The sequence below is a fragment of the Dermochelys coriacea genome, chromosome 3 (assembly GCF_009764565.3).
Source record: "Dermochelys coriacea isolate rDerCor1 chromosome 3, rDerCor1.pri.v4, whole genome shotgun sequence".
NCBI lineage: Eukaryota > Metazoa > Chordata > Testudines > Dermochelyidae > Dermochelys > Dermochelys coriacea.
Window position 1 is genome coordinate 845,068 of NC_050070.1, and position 17,965 is coordinate 863,032.

At 66.6% G+C, this 17,965-nt stretch overlaps 1 protein-coding gene across 1 annotated transcript in view; it reads right to left on the reverse strand.

The window, feature by feature from the left end:
• The window catches only part of SLC30A3 (solute carrier family 30 member 3), a 30,094-nt gene extending 20,536 nt beyond the window's left edge, over nucleotides 1–9,558 (reverse strand). The window contains exons 1-3 of the mRNA XM_038396176.2: nucleotides 9,248–9,558; nucleotides 1,039–1,247; nucleotides 472–618 (exon numbers count right to left, since the gene is read on the reverse strand). Coding sequence (XP_038252104.1) covers nucleotides 472–618; nucleotides 1,039–1,247; nucleotides 9,248–9,339 — 448 coding nt within the window. The 5' untranslated portion in view covers nucleotides 9,340–9,558. The remainder of the gene's footprint in view (nucleotides 1–471; nucleotides 619–1,038; nucleotides 1,248–9,247) is intronic.
• Between the last annotated feature and the right edge of the window lie 8,407 nt (nucleotides 9,559–17,965).

The following is a 17,965-nucleotide window of genomic DNA, read 5'->3' on the forward strand; positions in this document are numbered from 1 at the left end:
ACTTGCTGGGCAGAGCTACGGGCTGAGGCAGGGGACTGGAGCTCAGGGGCTCTGGACTGGAGGCGGTGAGGCTGCGTGCCCCACCCCTTGAGGGAGAGCGGGACCCCCTGGGGGGCTGGCACAAGGACATAGCACTTAGCTGGGGCAGAGCACAGACCCTGGGGGTCCGTGAACTGGTTTGGGGCAAGGCATCATGGGTAATGGGTTGCACCAAGGTGGCCAGCGGTGAGGGTCTGCCTGTGGCCTGGGGGTGAAGGCTCTGCACCCCGCAGCTCCCCACGGGCTGAAGGGAGTGGGAGCCACTGCCACACACACAGGCTGGGCCCTGCCCTGCTGGGCTGCCCGGGCTCAGTGAAATAAGCACCCAGGTCTCCCCAGCCCGGGCCCCGGCACGGCAGGGAGCTATGGGGGGGAGGTCTATGGGGTGCTGCAGGACTGGGCGGGGGCAGCGAGTCCCAGCAGGGCCCTTACCTGAGCGGCGCCAGCCGAAGCTCATGGACTTGGTGGGCGGCCTGGCGGAGACCCACAGGGAGAACAGGCTGACCACCATGCTGCCCACGTCCGCCAGCAGATGGGCAGCATCAGTCATGATGGCCAGGCTGTGTGCCAGGTACCCGCCTGCAGCAGAGATTGGCCAGCTCAGCACCAGCTCCTGGCAGGGCCCCCCCACAGCCCCAGGAAGCCCCCTGCCCCGGCCTGCCAGGGGCTGGCTCCTTCCACAGAGCGCTGGGCCCTGACACAGCGTCCCCTTGTGCTGCCAAGGAGCCTGCCATGGCGGGCGGGATCCAGCCAGGTGACTCCCATGAATGTGGGGACCCTGGCAATGGGGGAGGGAGCTGCCCCATCCCGAGGAGCTGAGGGCCCAGGGGCTGCACCAGTGAGCGCTGGGCCCGGACCAGGCACCTCACTCCTGGCCCCCAGAGATCTGGGCGGCGCCTGCCAGCCAGCACCCTGAGCAACGTGCAGAGCAGGGCGTCCTGCAGCACGGGTTGAGCAGGACCAGGAACAAGCCGGGCTGGGGCCCTGCTGCCACCTTACCAACGACCTCGCCGATCATGAAGACAAAGCAGATGGCGCAGGTGATGCCAAGCTTCCGGCAGGCCTGCAGCTCCGCACGGCTCTGGCTGGGGGAGCGGGCTCCATGGTGGCAGTGCTGGGCCAGGCGCCGGTCCAGCTCCAGGGACGGAGCCGCAGGGTTGGTCTCCGGGGGCAGGCCGGGGAAGGGCTTCTGGGAGCCTGTGAAGAGACTGAGACCCAAGGGGGTCACTGCAAAGGCCACCCCAGTTCCAACAGCCCATGGGACCCCTGGCCGGAGCAAGCCGGCCCAGCTCCTCGGCCCCCTGCCCTGCTGGGCCCAGAGCAGGGCTGGGAACCGGGATGGGAGGGGATGCCCGCATCTTTGGGGGCCCTGGCTCCACCCAGCTCTGCGGCTAGGTAGCAATGGAGTGAGTCCAGGGCACCTGCTGCCCCCTCACCAGCCTGGCTGGGGTCCTCTTGACTGCCCAGGTGACTGGGTCTGCCACAGGCTGGGCAAAGCCCAGAGCAGCACAGACTCCTGGGAGAGCGGCGGGGAAAGGAGACTTTGCAAGCATGGGAACTGGTGGCCCTGGGACATCACCCCAAGCCTGGATTCCACAGAGGTGCCCAAAGCTGGAACAGGTCTGAGGGGCAGAGCTGAGAGGGAGGGAGCCTAGGGCTGGGATATGGGGGGAAGATTGGGATTGAAGGGCACCAGCAGAGCTGAGGGCCCCAGGGCTGGGCTAGTAGGGGTCTGTGGGTCGGGAGTGAGGGACACTGGCAGAACTGGGGATGGGGGCCCTGGGGCTGGGCTAGCAGGGGCTGCGGGTCGGGAGTGGGGGCACGGGCAGAGCTGGGGAGGCAACGGGCTGTGGGTTGGGAGTGAGGGGCACTGCCAGAGCTGGGGATGGGGGGCCCAGGATGGGGGAGGGGGGCTGCAGGTTGAGAGTGAAGGGCACCAGCAAGGCTGGGGGGCCCGGAGCTGTGCATCGGGGGCAAGCGGCACTGCAGACAGGAGAGGGGTCTTGAGGCAGCTGATCTTGCTCCTGCTCCCCTGAGAGCGGTTAGTTATTTCACGCCTCGGCACCCCACAAATGGCTCCAGCTATAAAGCAGCTGATGATCCTGGCAGCAGAACGTGTCACTTCCCGCGCTCCCCTCCCCCACCCCTCACCCCACACTGCAGCCCTAGCTCCATGTTCCTCCCCACCCCAAAAACGCCCCCCATCCCATTCTTCCTCCCCTGCCCGGGCCTGTTGCTGGCCACCTGGGGGCTTGGGGAACGGGGCTCTGTCCCAGGACTAGGGATCCAGCGGGGAGCCCACAGAGCTGCCTCCCAGATTGGGTGGCACTGGCATCCCTGGGCTGGTCGGAGCTGGGGCAGGGCACCTGAGTCCCAGGCCAGAGCCAGGAGCCCCATGGGCCAGGCTCCACCCCGGCTGCTCAAGGCAGCTGTGGCTAGTGGGTAGAACTGCGGGGCCAAGGGCCGGGCATGGCTGGGAGACACTCCCTGAGGAGGCACCTCCCTGGCCACCCATCCATCTAGGGGCTGCAGAGACCTGGCGGCTGCGTCCCGGGAGCCGCGATAAGTGCTGTGGGGCCCCTGCACCCCAACTCCCTGCTCCAGCCTGGAGCCCCCTCCCACACTCAAACTCCCTCCCAGAGCCCTCACCCCTGTAACGTTATGAGTGTAATTTAATATCTCATTGAAAGGTGACAGGGCCAGAAAGAGTTAATTAACTCCCAGACTGACCTGACCCATGGCCAAGCTTTAAGGACTAGTTAGGAAGATACTAAAGAGGGTTAGGAAGATCTGTAAATGAACACAGCTTTGAAATGCAGCCGGCATTGTCGGAGATAGAAGGGGAGATGTTCGCTCAGGTCTTGTGATGTCAGCAAACAAGTATCATCTATTACCATGTGTGACGAAGCGGGACTGTTCTTAATGTTTCCTCTGAATAGTGTGGGGGTGCCTCAGTTTCCCCTATGCAGTATCTAGGTGGTGGGATAAGGGTGTATGATCATTGCAGAGCCCTAGCGGGCAGGTGTGGGCAGGGGTCTGGACACAGAAAATGGCCGACACCCTGTTTCCTGGCAACTGGTGGCCTGGGCCCTTCCCCCTGCAAGGTGAGAGCTAAAGGGTTGGAGAACAAAGGAATCCGCTGACCTCCTGGCCCGGAAATGGGACAAAGCCCAGAGCAGGAGGGGTAGAGTTTCAGTTTGGGGCTGGCTGGGGATATGGAGTGAAGTGCAGACGGGGTTGTCTGGCTCACTGCCCCCCAAAATGGACCCAGCTGAGGGGTCCTGTTCTCTGCACCTACAAGCTCTGTTTTAGACCATGTTCCTGTTGTCTAATAAACCTTCTGTGTTACTGGCTGGCTGAGAGTCACGTCTGACTGCGGAGTTGGGGGGTAGGACCCTCTGGCTTCCCCAGGAACCCGCCTGGGCGGACTCGCTGTGGGAAGCGCACGGAGGGGCAGAAGATGCTGGATGCTCCGAGGTCAGACCCAGGAAGGGGGGAGCTGGGGGAGCTGTGTGTCCTGCAGACAGGCTGCTCCCAGAGAGGAGACTCCCCCAGAGTCCTGCCTGGCTTCGTAGGGAGCAGCTCCAGAGCATCGCCCACCTGCGGACTCCCTGACACCATGGCTTTGATTCAAAGATCAAAAAGGAATATTAACAGTTAGGAAGATACTTGAGTGAAATAGTCTATATGGCTCTTTGAAGGTTGTGGTAACCATTATCTGAACTGTTTAATGGATAAATTACCCTGTGCTAATTGCCAGGATGTTTGGGAGAAGGAAAGTAAAGCCGATTGTTTTCTCAGGCCAAAAGGCTGCTGGAAATTATAAAGACCTTGGGACACGATCCTTCTTCATCTCAGATCTGCTTTGGGTTTCAGGAGGGGGAAACCTTAAGCCATAAGATTTGAGATCCCCAGTCACTGATTGGAGTCAAGCTGAACATGGACGTTGGACTATAACCCATGGACTATTTCTAAAAAAGACTTTTGGCAACTACAAGCTCAGCTCTGCTCTGTATCTGAACCTCAAGAACTGAACTCAAGTCTGTCCGTATATTGATCTTTTAACCAACACTCTCTTTTCTTTTTTAATACATTTTAGTTTAGTTAATAAGGATTGATTGTAAGCGTGTATTTGGGATAAGATCTGAGTTATCATTTGACCTGGGTCCGGGGCTTGGTCCTTTGGGGTCAGGAGAACCTTTTCTTTTATATGATGAAATAAGATTTTCAGAATTTATCATCCTATGTTTAACAAATTTATTTGAGCATAATTTTCGTGAGCTACAGCTCACTTCATCGGATGCATTCAGTGGAAAATACAGTAAAAAAAAAAAAAAGTACTCCTCTTCTTTTTGCGAATACAGACTAACACGGCTGCTACTCTGAAACCCATCCTATGTTTGACGTGTATCTGGATGGAGGCCTGCGGCTGGGCACTTTAAGGGCACTGCATTATTTGGATGGCTGAGTACCCAGGGAGGTGCTATAGAAGCTGGTTTGGGCTGGCTGGGTAAATCTAAGTAGTGGAATATCCACCAGCTTTTGGGGTTTATCCACCCTGTTCTGTTTGCAGTTCATCCTTATTGAGTGACCTTAGCTGGCTCCCACAGGCACCATTGTGACACCTCCCCAACATCCCAACCTCCTGCCCCAGCCTCTCCTGCACTCCAAAAACCTCATCCCCAGCCCCACCCCAGAGCCCACACCCCGAACCAGAGCCCTGACCTCCCGACACACACACTCCAACCCCCTGCTCCAGCCCAGAGCCCCTTCCCTCACCCCAGCCCCTCCCAGAGTCTGCCGGCTTCCCCCACATGGTTCTCCTCCTGCATCGCCTGCCCCTGGGCTCCGCCCCCATTCCTCCCATCTCCCTGCCTACCACTCTGGTACCGCCCCCGCAGCCCCCATTGGTCATGGTTCCCGGCCAATGGGAGATGTGGAGCCAGCACTAGGGGCGGGGGAAGTGCACGGAGCCTCCCTGGCCACCCATGCGCCTAGGGGCTGCAGGGACCTGGTGGCTGCTTCCGGGAGCCGCGGGGAGCCAGGACAGGCAGAGAGCCTGCCTTATAGCCCCAGGGCCCCGCTAACCAGACTTTTAACAGCCCGGTCGGCAGGATCCCTTTTCCACCAGGCGTTCCGGTCGAAAACTGACCCTGTCATTCCCCCATCCTCCCCGCTCCCATAACCCCCCTTCCCCGCGCTCCCACCCTGCTTTTTAAACCAACACCTCCCAAAGCCTGGGCCATGCCCCAGCGCATATGGATCAAGGCCAAGTGGGGCGGGTGGGGGGGCAGATCCCTCCACTTCTCCTGGGTCAGGTGTGAGGGAGGCAGCACTGGTCTAAAAGCACAGCTCTGGGTGTGGACGCCCCAGCTCTCAGCAGGGGCTTGTGACGAAGTGGGAATTTTCTGTAATATGTTTGAGTCCTGAACATGCCTCAGTTTCCCCTGTATGCTGCATTGTTCCCTAGTGGGGGGAAGGGACTCTTTGCTATCAGGGCAGGCAAAGACACAGGTGTGGATGGTGCCTGGCGGCTTGGGCCCTTAGGTCCTATCTCTATGCAGCTCTTGAGAAGAGAAGGGCAGATCCGTGGCTGGGACATGGACACCTGACGACCAGTGACCCAGAGAGACGTGGATTCCCTGCCTCTCGGCAGGGGCCTGAGCCCCATCCTCCAGCTCTGGAACAAAGCCCCGGGGGTGGAGGGGGCTAAGTGTGGGCGGTGGGGAGCAGTCGGGGGCACTCCGGGAGTCTGACAAAGGAGATCGGACAGACAGGGGGACAGAGCTTGAACCATGGGGGTCACTGCAGCTGGGCTGTAACCGTCAGTTCTCTGGGCCGCCCGAGGGGCTGCCTGGGCCATGTGACTAATAAACCCACCTGGTTTCACAGCACTGGGTGGGTGGCCCTGCAGATGCTGGGCGAGGGGCACTGATCCCTGAGGATAGGACACATCTCCCCCAGCATCTGTTCTGGACTCGCTGCCCAGAGCTCCTGGGGTGGGGCGGGGGGCTGCAGCTGAGCCCTGTGCAGACCTAGCACAGAGCTCCCTGCACCGCACCCAGCCCGGGAACAGCCCCCAGGCAGCTCGGCTTGGCTGTTGGCCCCCGGGGGCCCTGCATGCAGGGGTGCCTGCAGCAGGGGTCAGTCTAGCTTGTGTGGGGACCAGCAGCAGTGAGGATGTGGCAGCAGGGACCAGGTCCCGCAGCAGCCCGCCAGGCCTGGCCATGTTCTTGGGCTCATGGCCTGGCCGGGGTCTGGCCGCCATGTGTTGTGCTAGCCATTGCTGCAGAGACAGGCGATAGCCTCCCTCCCCCAAGGGATTGACCCACTGATCTCCAGCCCCATGCATCAGTTCACCAGTCCCCCCCTCCCCTTCACCTCCAGGGCTTATCTCTGTGCCCAGGCCCCGCAGGGACAGGAAGAGTGATGAGTCTGGCTGGGCTGGGAGGGGCCTGGTGGAGCTGGCTATCTGTGTGGCACCAACACAGAGCCACGTGTGTGCCCCCCACGGAGAAACGAAATGCCCCAGCACCAGGTGCCCATTGCCTCATCTGCGGAGGGTGTGCAGGGGCCGGAGTCGCCCCACAACCCAGGATTTCAGTGGCTCTTACCATGTGGGGTATTTGGGCCCTTCTACCAGCCAGGGAAGGTCTGTGCCAAAGGCCCCATGCCCTGAGGCTGCAGATCTTTCTGGCAGTACCAACCAGGTTCCCAGACGGGTACTGCTGAACGCCCAGTAGTGCCCACCCCACTGCTCCTGCGGTGGGATCCAGAGAGGGGAAAATCCCCTGCGGCCCCCCCTGCCCTGCCCCAACTTTCCTCCCCAGCTGCAACCCTGGCCTGCTCCAGGAGCTTTTCTTAGCTCTTACCTTACCAGTTCCCTGGTTAATGTCCCCCCTTCCTCCCAGCACCCCTTGCCCCGCCCCCGGCCCTGCGGAGGCTGCAGCTTGGTCTCTTTGCAGATACAGATGTAGCTCCTCACCCCCCAGCCTGCAGCATGTGCCCGGTGCTCCCCAGGGCCCAGCTCCCACCCACAAGGATCCTGTTCTCAGCCCAGCACCAGGAGTCACATGCGTTTGGTGCAGTGGCCCAGCAAAGCCGACCGCAGCAGCAAGCCTTAGAGCACGATCACGCCCCGTGGTTACTGCAGCCTGGGGGGAGTTGCCCAGACAGTCCCTGGCTCCTGCCTCACCCCCATTCTTATCCCATGGAGCCCAGTCTCCCCTCCCCACCAGAGAGCGGGGCTCTGACCCCTGTACCATGGCCTTCATATAGCCCTGAAGTCCACAGCGGCCCTCACAGCCTGGGAGCCTCGACACTCCCCCCACCCCACAAACCCCGCACGCCAATCGCTGAAATCATTTACCATAGGGCATGGGGAAAGGGGGACCAAGAGACAGGACCCCACAGACACTCACTGGGGGGGAGCAAAGGGGCTGATCCTCTTGCCACAACACACACAGGGGTGGCAGATAGACCAAACCCCCCAGACACACACCGGGGGCAGAGGGACCGACTCTCCCCTACAGACACACACTGGGGGGTGGCTCCTGGGCATTTCAGCCCCTGTAGGAGGCTGGGTGGTGCCCTCCCCCTTCCCCCCCCCCGTGGGGCCCGCTGCAGGCTCTGGGTCTCTGTAGGGAACGTGTCCTGGGCGTTGGGCTGGAACCAAGCTCGTGTCTGAAAGGAGAAGGGATGGGGAAGCTCTGGGGCACAATGGGGGGGAAGCAGGGGTCCGGGGCGCAGAGAGCGGGTGGATCGCGTCCAGGGTGCAGCAGGGAGGGGAAGCAGTGGGGAGGCGGGGGTCCGGGGCGCAGCGGGGAGCGGAAGCGGGGGGGGGAGAACTGGGGCCGGGGCGCAGCGGGGGGAGCAAGGGAAAGGGGAGGGTCAGGGCACAGCGGGGGGTAGGAGCAAGGGGGGAGGGCCGGGGCGCAGCAGGGGCAGCAGGGGGAAGGGCCCGGGGTCAGGGCGCAGCAGAGGGGCAGTAGCGGGGAGGGTCGCAGGTTTCTTTCCCCCGGGGCACTCCTGGTTCCCTGCCCTGGAGAAGGGTCACGTCCAGGGGCAGCATCCCCGCCTCCACCCGGTCTCGTGGCAGAGCCGCGCCCGCACAGGCGGCCCCGATGGTGGGGGTCCCTGCAGCCCTGGCCCTGCGCCCGGCTCCCCGCACTGGCGGGGGTGATGGGGCAGCGGACGGAGCGGCGGGAGGGGGATAGGACGGGGCCGGAGGACAGAGAGATGGAGGGGCTGGGGGTGGATGGAGGGAGAGATGTAGGGGGATGGAAGGGGAGTGGATGAAGAGTATAGGGAGATTTAAGGGGGCATGTAGGGGGCAGGGGGGATGGATGAAGGGAGAAAGGGGGAGGGATGGAGGGGGATTTAAGAGGGGAGGGATGGATGGATGGGGGATGGGAGAGGGATGTAGGGGGGTGGCTGGAAGGGGGATGGGGTGGAGGGAGGGAGCGACATAGGGGGATGGAGGGAGGGGAGAGGGATGGAGGGTGATAGAGGGATGGATGAAGGGGGGATAGAGGGAGGGATGGAGGGAAGAATGGAGGGGGATTTAAGAGGGGATGGAGGGAGGGAGGGAGGGAGGGAGGGGGATGGATGGAGGGGGATAGGGGAAGGGATGGAGGGGGATTTAAGAGGGGATGGATGGAAGGTGATGAGGGAGGGATGGACGGGGATGGAGGGAGGAAGGGAGGGGGATTTAAGAGGGGGTGGATGGAGGGGAATAGGGGGATGGATGAAGGGGGGATAGGGGGAGGGGGAGGAATGAAGGGGGATTTAAGAGGGTATGGAGGGAGGAAGGGAGGGGGATGGATGGAGAGGGATAGGGGAGGGATGTAGGGGGATTTAAGAGGGGATGGATGGATGGGAAGAATGGAGGGGGATTTAAGAGGGGATGGATGGAAGGTGATGGGGAGGGATGGACGGGGATGGAGGGAGGAAGGGAGGGGGATTTAAGAGGGGGTGGATGGAGGGGGATGGATGAAGGGGGGATGGAGGGGGAATAGGGGAGGGGGGAGGGATGGAGGGGATTTAAGACAGGATGGAGGGAGGAGGGGAGGGAGGGGGATAGGGGAGGGATGGAGAGGGATTTAAGAGGGGATGGAGGGGTGGATGGAGGGGGGATAGCGGGAGGGATGGAGGGGCCCCGGGCGGCAGGCGGTGGGGCGGATCTCAGAAGGGCTGACGGCCCCTTTACCTCGTGAGGCGCCGGGTGCCGGTGCTGCGGCTTCCCCGGGCGCTCACCAGGCGAGCGGTCTCCAGGTCCCCGGCCCCAGACGCGGGGTCCATCTCGGCTCCGGATGCTGCGCCCTGGCAGTGCGGGGCTGAGCCCGCGGCTCTTGCGGGTCGAGTCCCGCCAGCTCCGGCGGTTCGGGCTCCCCAGGGGGCTGCGAGCGGCACCAGCCCCGGCTGCGGGACCCTGGGCAGCCGGCACCGCGCGGCTCCGGGCCAGGTGTGTGCGGGCAGCGGAGTGCGGGCAGCAGTGCCCGCAGAGCCCCGCCCCCGGGTCCTGGCCCCGCCTCCCAAGCCAAAGCTCCGCCCCCACATCTGGACTCACGTCCCCGCGGAGCCACCCCCACACCTAAGTCGAAGCAACTCTCTAGGGCCTGGCCACACTCCTTCAGCCAGAGCTCCGCCCCTAGCTCTGAAACCCCGCCCATAGAGCTAGAGCCCCGCCCCCAGTGCTGGAACGAGATGCCCTACCCAAGACGGGTTTCAGAGTAGCAGCCGTGTTAATCTGTATTCGCAAAAAGAAAAGGAGTACTTGTGGCACCTTAGAGACTAAATTTGGGATCAATTTTCTACATTTTAGAGATAAATTTGTTAGTCTCTAAGCTGCCATAAGTCTCCTTTTCTTCCTACCAAACACACCTTCCATCCCCAGCACTGGGGCCCCGCCCCCAGAGCTAGTACCGCGCCCCCAGACAGTGCGGGGGCCCCGCCCAGGGAGCCAGAGCCGGAGCCGGAGCCACCGCCCCGGCAGTGGGGTGGGAACCCGACCTGTCCCCAAAGCTGCGCCAGACCCTAAGGCAGCAAGAGGAAGAGCCACGCCCCTTCGGGGTGGACGGGGGGGTGCGCAGCGTGGGGGAGTGAAGAGACCAGTGGGAGGGGATGGAGCTAGGGTGTGGGGGAGGGGGCATGTGCCCTACATGTGGGGCAGATGGGGTGGTTGGCATCGTAACTCTGGTGAGCTCCAGATTTGTTGGAAGAAGAAAAGGAGAACTTGTGGCACCGTAGAGACTAACAAATTTATTAGAGCATAAGCTTTGGTGAGCTACAGCTCACTTCATCGAGGGACAGCACCCCCCAAAGGGGGTAGGTGTCAGAGGTGGGGGGAAAGTCCCACCTGGATGGCATGAGGAGCACAGTACTCCCTAGTTGATTAGTAGGGGGAGCAGGTACCCCTTACTTGTCAGTGGGAGACACAGTGTCATTGGGGAGGGCGGGGAGTGGGAAACTGCCCCCTGGCTGGTGGCTTGGGCTTGTTGCCCTCCGGCTGGACAGAGAGGGGAAGTGGTTGGGGGGCATAGTGCTGGTGAGGGACTGCGTGGCAGGCTGGGCAGTGGGGGGGGTGATGAGGAGCTGCCGGGCAGTGGGGGCTGAGGGGTCACAGGGCAGGCTGGGCAGTGGGGGGCTGATGAGGAGCCGTTGGGCAGTGGGGGGTGAGGGGTCACGGGGCAGGCTGTGCAGTGGGGGGGGGTGATGAGGAGCCGTTGGGCAGTGGGGGGTGAGGGGTCACGGGGCAGGCTGGGCAGTGGGGGGGTGATGAGGGGCCATTGGGCAGTGGGGTCTGAGGGGTCACGGGGCAGGCTGGGCAGTAGAGGGGTGATGAGGAGCCGTTGGGCAGTAGGGGCTGAGGGGTCACGGGGCAGGCTGGGCGTGGGGGGGTGATGAGGAGCCATTTGCAGGGGGTGAGGGTCACGGGCAGGCTGGGCATGGGGGGGTGATGAGGAGCCATTTTGCAGTGGGGGGTGAGGGGTCACCCGGGCAGGCTGGGCATGGGGGGGTGATGAGGAGCCGTTGGGCAGTGGGGGGTGAGGGGTCACGGGGCAGGCTGGGCAGTGGGGGGGTGATGAGGAGCCATTGGGCAGTGGGGGGTGAGGGGTCACGGGGCAGGCTGGGCAGTGGGGGGTGATGAGGAGCCGTTGGGCAGTGGGGTCTGAGGGGTCACGGGGCAGGCTGGGCAGTAGAGGGGTGATGAGGAGCCGTTGGGCAGTGGGGGGTGAGGGGTCACAGGGCAGGCTGGGCGTGGGGGGTGATGAGGAGCCATTGGCAGTGGGGGTGAGGGTCACGGGCAGGCTGGGCATGGGGGGGTGATGAGGAGCCATTTTGCAGTGGGGGGTGAGGGTCACCCGGCAGGCTGGGCATGGTGGGGGTGATGAGGACCGTTGGGCAGTGGGGGGTGAGGGGTCACGGGGCAGGCTGGGCAGTGGGGGGGTGATGAGGAGCCGTTGGGCAGTGGGGGGTGAGGGGTCACGGGGCAGGTTGGGCAGTGGGGGGTGATGAGGAGCCGTTGGGCAGTGGGGGGTGAGGGGGTCACGGGGCAGGCTGGCAGTGGGGGGGTGATGAGGAGCCGTTGGGCAGTGGGGGGTGAGGGGCACGGGGTTCAGGTGGGCAGTTGGGGGTGATGAGGAGCCGTTGGGCAGTGGGGGGTGAGGGGTCACGGGGAGGCTGGGCGTGGGGGGTCATGAGGAGCCGTCGGCGGCGTGGGGGGTGAGGGTTCAAGGGGCAGGCTGGGAAGTTTGGGGTGATGAGGACGCAGTGGGCAGTGGGGGCAGTGGGGGGGGCAGGGGTCCCGGGGCATGCGGGCATGGGGGGGGTGATGAGGAGCCGTTGGGCAGTGGGGGGTGTAGGGGTCACGGGCAGGTGGGCATGGGTGGGTGATGAGGAGCCGTTGGGCAGTGGGGGGGTGAGGGTGGTCACGGGGCAGGGCTGGGCCAGTGGGGGGTGATGAGGAGGCGCCGTTGGGCAGTTGGGGGGTACGGGGTCACGGGGCAGGCGGGCCGTGGGGGGGGTGGTGAGAAGCCGTATGGGCAGTGGGGGGTGCGGGGTACAGGGGCAGCGGCAGGCTGGGCAGTGGGGGGGGGGTGATTGCGGAGAGTTGGGCAGTGGGGGGTGAGCGTGGTCACGGGGCCAGGTGGGCTTGGGGGGGGGTGAATGAGGACAGCCGTTGGGCCAGTGGGGGTGAGGGGTCACCGGGGCAGGTTCTGGGCAGTGGGGGGGTCATGAGGAAGCCGTGGCCAGTGGGGGTGAGGGGTCACGGGACAGGCTGGGCATGGGGGGGTGTGATGAGGAGCCGTCTGGGCCAGTGGGGGGTGAGGGGTCACGGGGCAGGCTGGGCAGTGGGGGGTGATGAGGAGCCGTTGGCAGTCAGTGGGGATGAGGGGTCACGGGGAGGCTGGGCAGTGGGGGTGATGAGACCGTTGTGCTAGTGGGGGGAGTGGGGGTGTGGGGTCACGGGGCAGGCTGGGCAGTGGGGGGGTGGTGAGGAGCCGTTGGGCAGTGGGGGGTGAGGGGTCACGGGGCAGGCTGGGCAGGGGGGGGGTGGTGAGGAGCCGTGGGCAGTGGGGGGTGAGGGGTCACGGGGCAGGCTGGGCAGGGGGGGGTGATGAGGAGCCGTCGGGCAGTGGGGGGTGAGGGGTCACGGGGCAGGCTGGGCAGTGGGGGGTGGTGAGGAGCCGTCGGGCAGTGGGGGGTGAGGGGTCACGGGCAGGCTGGGCGTGGGGGGTTGAGGAGCCGTTGGGCAGTGGGGGGTGAGGGGTCACGGGGCAGGCTGGGCAGTGGGGGGTGAGGAGCCGTTGGGCAGTGGGGGGTGAGGGGTCAGGGGCAGGCGGGCAGTGGGGGGTGATGAGGAGCCGTTGGGCAGTGGGGGGTGAGGGGTCACGGGGCAGGCTGGGCAGTGGGGGGTGATGAGGAGCCGTTGGGCAGTGGGGGGTGTGGGGTCACGGGGCAGGCTGGGCAGTGGGGGGGTCATGAGGAGCCGTCGGGCAGTGGGGGGTGAGGGGTCACGGGGCAGGCTGGGCAGTGGGGGGGTCATGAGGAGCCGTCGGGCAGTGGGGGGTGAGGGGTCACGGGGCAGGCTGGGCATGGGGGGGGTGGTGAGGAGCCGTCGGGCAGTGGGGGGTGAGGGGTCACGGGGCAGGCTGGGCAGTGGGGGGTGATGAGGAGCCGTTGGGCAGTGGGGGTGAGGGGTCACGGGGCAGGCTGGGCAGTGGGGGGTGATGAGGAGCCGTTGGGCAGTGGGGGGTGAGGGGTCACGGGGCAGGCTGGGCAGTGGGGGGTCATGAGGAGCCGTTGGGCAGTGGGGGGTGAGGGGTCACGGGGCAGGCTGGGCAGTGGGGGGTGATGAGGAGCCGTTGGGCAGTGGGGGGTGAGGGGTCACGGGGCAGGCTGGGCAGTGGGGGGTGATGAGGAGCCGTTGGGCAGTGGGGGGTGAGGGGTCACGGGGCAGGCTGGGCATGGGGGGGTGGTGAGGAGCCGTCGGGCAGTGGGGGGTGAGGGGTCACGGGGCAGGCTGGGCAGTGGGGGGGTGGTGAGGAGCCGTCGGGCAGTGGGGGGTGAGGGGTCACGGGGCAGGCTGGGCAGTGGGGGGTTGTGAGGAGCCGTTGGGCAGTGGGGGGTGAGGGGTCACGGGGCAGGGGGCAGTGGGGGGTGGTGAGGAGCCGTTGGGCAGTGGGGGGTGAGGGGTCACGGGGCAGGCTGGGCAGTGGGGGGTCATGAGGAGCCGTTGGGCAGTGGGGGGTGAGGGGTCACGGGGCAGGCTGGGCATGGGGGGGGTGATGAGGAGCCGTTGGGCAGTGGGGGGTGAGGGGTCACGGGGCAGGCTGGGCAGTGGGGGGGGGATGAGGAGCCGTTGGGCAGTGGGGGGTGAGGGGTCACGGGGCAGGCTGGCAGTGGGGGGTGTGGGGAGGAGCCGTGGGGCAGTGGGGGTGAGGGGTCACGGGGCAGGGGCAGTGGGGGTGAGAGGAGCCGTTGGGCAGTGGGGTGAGGGGTCACGGGGCAGGCTGGGCAGTGGGGGGTATGAGGAGCGTCGGGCAGTGGGGGGTGAGGGGTCACGGGGCAGGCTGGGCAGTGGGGGGTGATGAGGAGCCGTCGGGCAGTGGGGGGTGAGGGGTCACGGGCAGGCTGGGCAGTGGGGGGGTGATGAGGAGCCGTCGGGCAGTGGGTGGTGAGGGGTCACGGGGCAGGCTGGGCAGTGGGGGGGGTGATGAGGAGCCGTTGGGCAGTGGGGGGTGAGGGGTCACGGGGCAGGCTGGGCGTGGGGGGGGTGATGAGGAGCCGTGGGCAGTGGGGGCTGAGGGGTCACGGGGCAGGCTGGGCGTGGGGGGGTGATGAGGAGCTGTCGGGCAGTGGGGGTGAGGGGTCACGGGGCAGGCTGGGCAGTGGGGGGGTGATGAGGAGCCGTTGGGCAGTGGGGGCTGAGGGGTCACGGGGCAGGCTGGGCAGTGGGGGGGTGATGAGGAGCCGTTGGGCAGGGGGGTGAGGGGTCACGGGGCAGGCTGGGCAGGGGGGGGTCATGAGGAGCCGTTGGGCAGTGGGGGGTGAGGGGTCACGGGGCAGGCTGGGCAGTGGGGGGTCATGAGGAGCCGTTGGGCAGTGGGGGGTGAGGGGTCACGGGGCAGGCTGGGCAGTGGGGGGTGATGAGGAGCCGTTGGGCAGTGGGGGGTGAGGGGTCACGGGGCAGGCTGGGCAGTGGGGGGTGATGAGGAGCCGTTGGGCAGTGGGGGGTGAGGGGTCACGGGGCAGGTTGGGCAGTGGGGGGTGATGAGGAGCCGTTGGGCAGTGGGGGGTGAGGGGTCACGGGGCAGGCTGGGCAGTGGGGGGTGATGAGGAGCCGTGGGCAGTGGGGGGTGAGGGTCACGGGGCAGGCTGGCAGTGGGGGGGTGATGAGGAGCCGTTGGGCAGTGGGGGGTGAGGGGTCACGGGGCAGGTGGGCAGTGGGGGGTGATGAGGAGCCGTGGCAGTGGGGGGTGGGGTCACGGGGCAGGCTGGGCAGTGGGGGGTGATGAGGAGCCGTTGGGCAGTGGGGGGTGAGGGTTCACGGGGCAGGCTGGGCATGGGGGGGGTGGTGAGGAGCCGTCGGGCAGTGGGGGGTGAGGGGTCACGGGGCAGGCTGGGCATGGGGGGGGTGGTGAGGAGCCGTCGGGCAGTGGGGGGGTGAGGGGTCACGGGGCAGGCTGGGCAGTGGGGGGTGGTGAGGAGCCGTCGGGCAGTGGGGGGTGAGGGGTCACGGGGCAGGCTGGGCAGTTGGGGGTGATGAGGAGCCATTGGGCAGTGGGGGGTGAGGGGTCACGGGGCAGGCTGGGCATGGGGGGGGTGATGAGGAGCCGTTGGGCAGTGGGGGGTGAGGGGTCACGGGGCAGGCTCGGCAGTTGGGGGTGATGAGGAGCCGTTGGGCAGTGGGGGGGTGAGGGGTCACGGGGCAGGCTGGGCAGTGGGGGGTGATGAGGAGCGTTGGGCAGTGGGGGGTGAGGGGGTCACGGGGCAGGCTGGGCAGTGGGGGGTGATGAGGAGCCGTTGGGCAGTGGGGGGTGAGGGGTCACGGGGCAGGCTGGGCAGTGGGGGGTGATGAGGAGCCGTTGGGCAGTGGGGGGTGAGGGGTCACGGGGCAGGCTGGGCAGTGGGGGGGTGATGAGGAGCCGTTGGGCAGTGGGGGGTGAGGGGTCACGGGGCAGGCTGGGCAGTGGGGGGGTGATGAGGAGCCGTTGGGCAGTGGGGGGTGAGGGGTCACGGGTCAGGCTGGGCAGTGGGGGTGATGAGGAGCCGTTGGGCAGTGGGGGGTGAGGGGTCACGGGGCAGGCTGGGCAGTGGGGGTCATGAGGAGACGTTGGGCAGTGGGGGGTGAGGGGTCACGGGGCAGGCCTGGCTGGGGTGATGAGGAGCCGGGGCAGTGGGGGGTGAGGGGTCACGGGGCAGGCTGGGCAGTGGGGGGTCATGAGGAGCCGTCGGGCAGTGGGGGGTGAGGGGTCACGGGGCAGGTTGGGCAGTGGGGGGTGATGAGGAGCCGTCGGGCAGTGGGGGGTGAGGGGTCACGGGGCAGGCTGGGCAGTGGGGGGGTGATGAGGAGCCGTTGGGCAGTGGGGGCTGAGGGGTCACGGGGCAGGCTGGGCAGTGGGGGGTGATGAGGAGCCGTCGGGCAGTGGGTGGTGAGGGGTCACGGGGCAGGCTGGGCAGTGGGGGGGTGATGAGGAGCCGTTGGGCAGTGGGGGCTGAGGGGTCACGGGGCAGGCTGGGCGTGGGGGGGTGATGAGGAGCCGTCGGGCAGTGGGGGCTGAGGGGTCACGGGGCAGGCTGGGCAGTGGGGGGGTGATGAGGAGCCGTTGGGCAGTGGGGCTGAGGGGTCACGGGGCAGGCTGGGCATGTGGGGGGTGATGAGGAGCCGTTGGGCAGTGGGTGGTGAGGGGTCACGGGGCAGGCTGGGCAGTGGGGGGGTGATGAGGAGCCGTTGGGCAGTGGGGGCTGAGGGGTCACGGGGCAGGCTGGGCGTGGGGGGGTGATGAGGAGCCGTTGGGCAGTGGGGGCTGAGGGGTCACGGGGCAGGCTGGGCGTGGGGGGGTGATGAGGAGCCGTCGGGCAGTGGGGGCTGAGGGGTCACGGGGCAGGCTGGGCAGTGGGGGGTGATGAGGAGCCGTTGGGCAGTGGGGGGTTAGGGGTCACGGGGCAGGCTGGGCAGTTGGGGGGTGATGAGGAGCCGTTGGGCAGTGGGGGCTGAGGGGTCACGGGGCAGGCTGGGCAGTGGGGGGTGATGAGGAGCCGTTGGGCAGTGGGGGGTGAGGGGTCACGGGGCAGGCTGGGCAGTGGGGGGTCATGAGGAGCCGTTGGGCAGTGGGGGGGTGAGGGGTCACGGGGCAGGCTGGGAAGTGGGGGGGTGATGAGGAGCCGTTGGGCAGTGGGGGGTGAGGGGTCACGGGGCAGGCTGGGCAGTGGGGGGTGATGAGGAGCCGTTGGGCAGTGGGGGGGTGAGGGGTCACGGGGCAGGCTGGGAAGTGGGGGGGGTGATGGGGCAGTGGGGGGTGAGGGGTCACGGGGCAGGCTGGGCAGTGGGGGGGTGATGAGGAGCCGTCGGGCAGTGGGGGGTGAGGGGTCCGGGCAGGCTGGGCATGGGGGGAGTGCATGAGGAGCCGTCGGGCAGTGGGGGGTGAGGGGTCACGGGGCAGGCTGGGCAGTGGGGGGGTGGTGAGGAGCCGTCGGGCAGTGGGGGGTGAGGGGTCAATGGGGCAGGCTGGGCAGTTGGGGGGTGATGAGGAGCGCCTTGGGCAGTGGGGGGTGAGGGGTCCCGGGGCAGGCTGGGCAGTGGGGGGGTGATGAGGAGCCGGTGGGCAGTGGGGGGTGAGGGGTCACGGGGCAGGCTGGGCAGTGGGGGGTGGAGGAGGAGCCGTTGGGCAGTGGGGGGTGAGGGGTCACGGGCAGGCTGGGCAGTGGGGGTGATGAGGAGCCGTTGGGCAGTGGGGGGTGAGGGGTCACGGGGCAGGCTGGGCAGTGGGGGGTGATGAGGGGTCACGGGGCAGGCTGGGCAGTGGGGGGTGATGAGGAGCCGTCGGGCAGTGGGGGGTGAGGGGTCACGGGGCAGGCTGGGCGGTGGGGGTGATGAGGAGCCGTCGGGCAGTGGGGGGCGAGGGGTCACGGGCAGGCTGGGCAGTGGGGGGTGATGAGGAGCCGTCGGGCAGTGGGGGGTGAGGGGTCACGGGGCAGGCTGGGCATGGGGGGGGTGATGAGGAGCCGTCGGGCAGTGGGGGGTGATGAGGAGCCGTCGGGCAGTGGGGGGTGAGGTGTCACGGGGCAGGCTGGGCAGTGGGGGGTGATGAGGAGCCGTCGGGCAGTGGGGGGTGAGGGGTCACGGGCAGGCTGGGCAGTGGGGGGTCATGAGGAGCCGTTGGGCAGTGGGGTGAGGGGTCACGGGGCAGGCTGGGCAGTG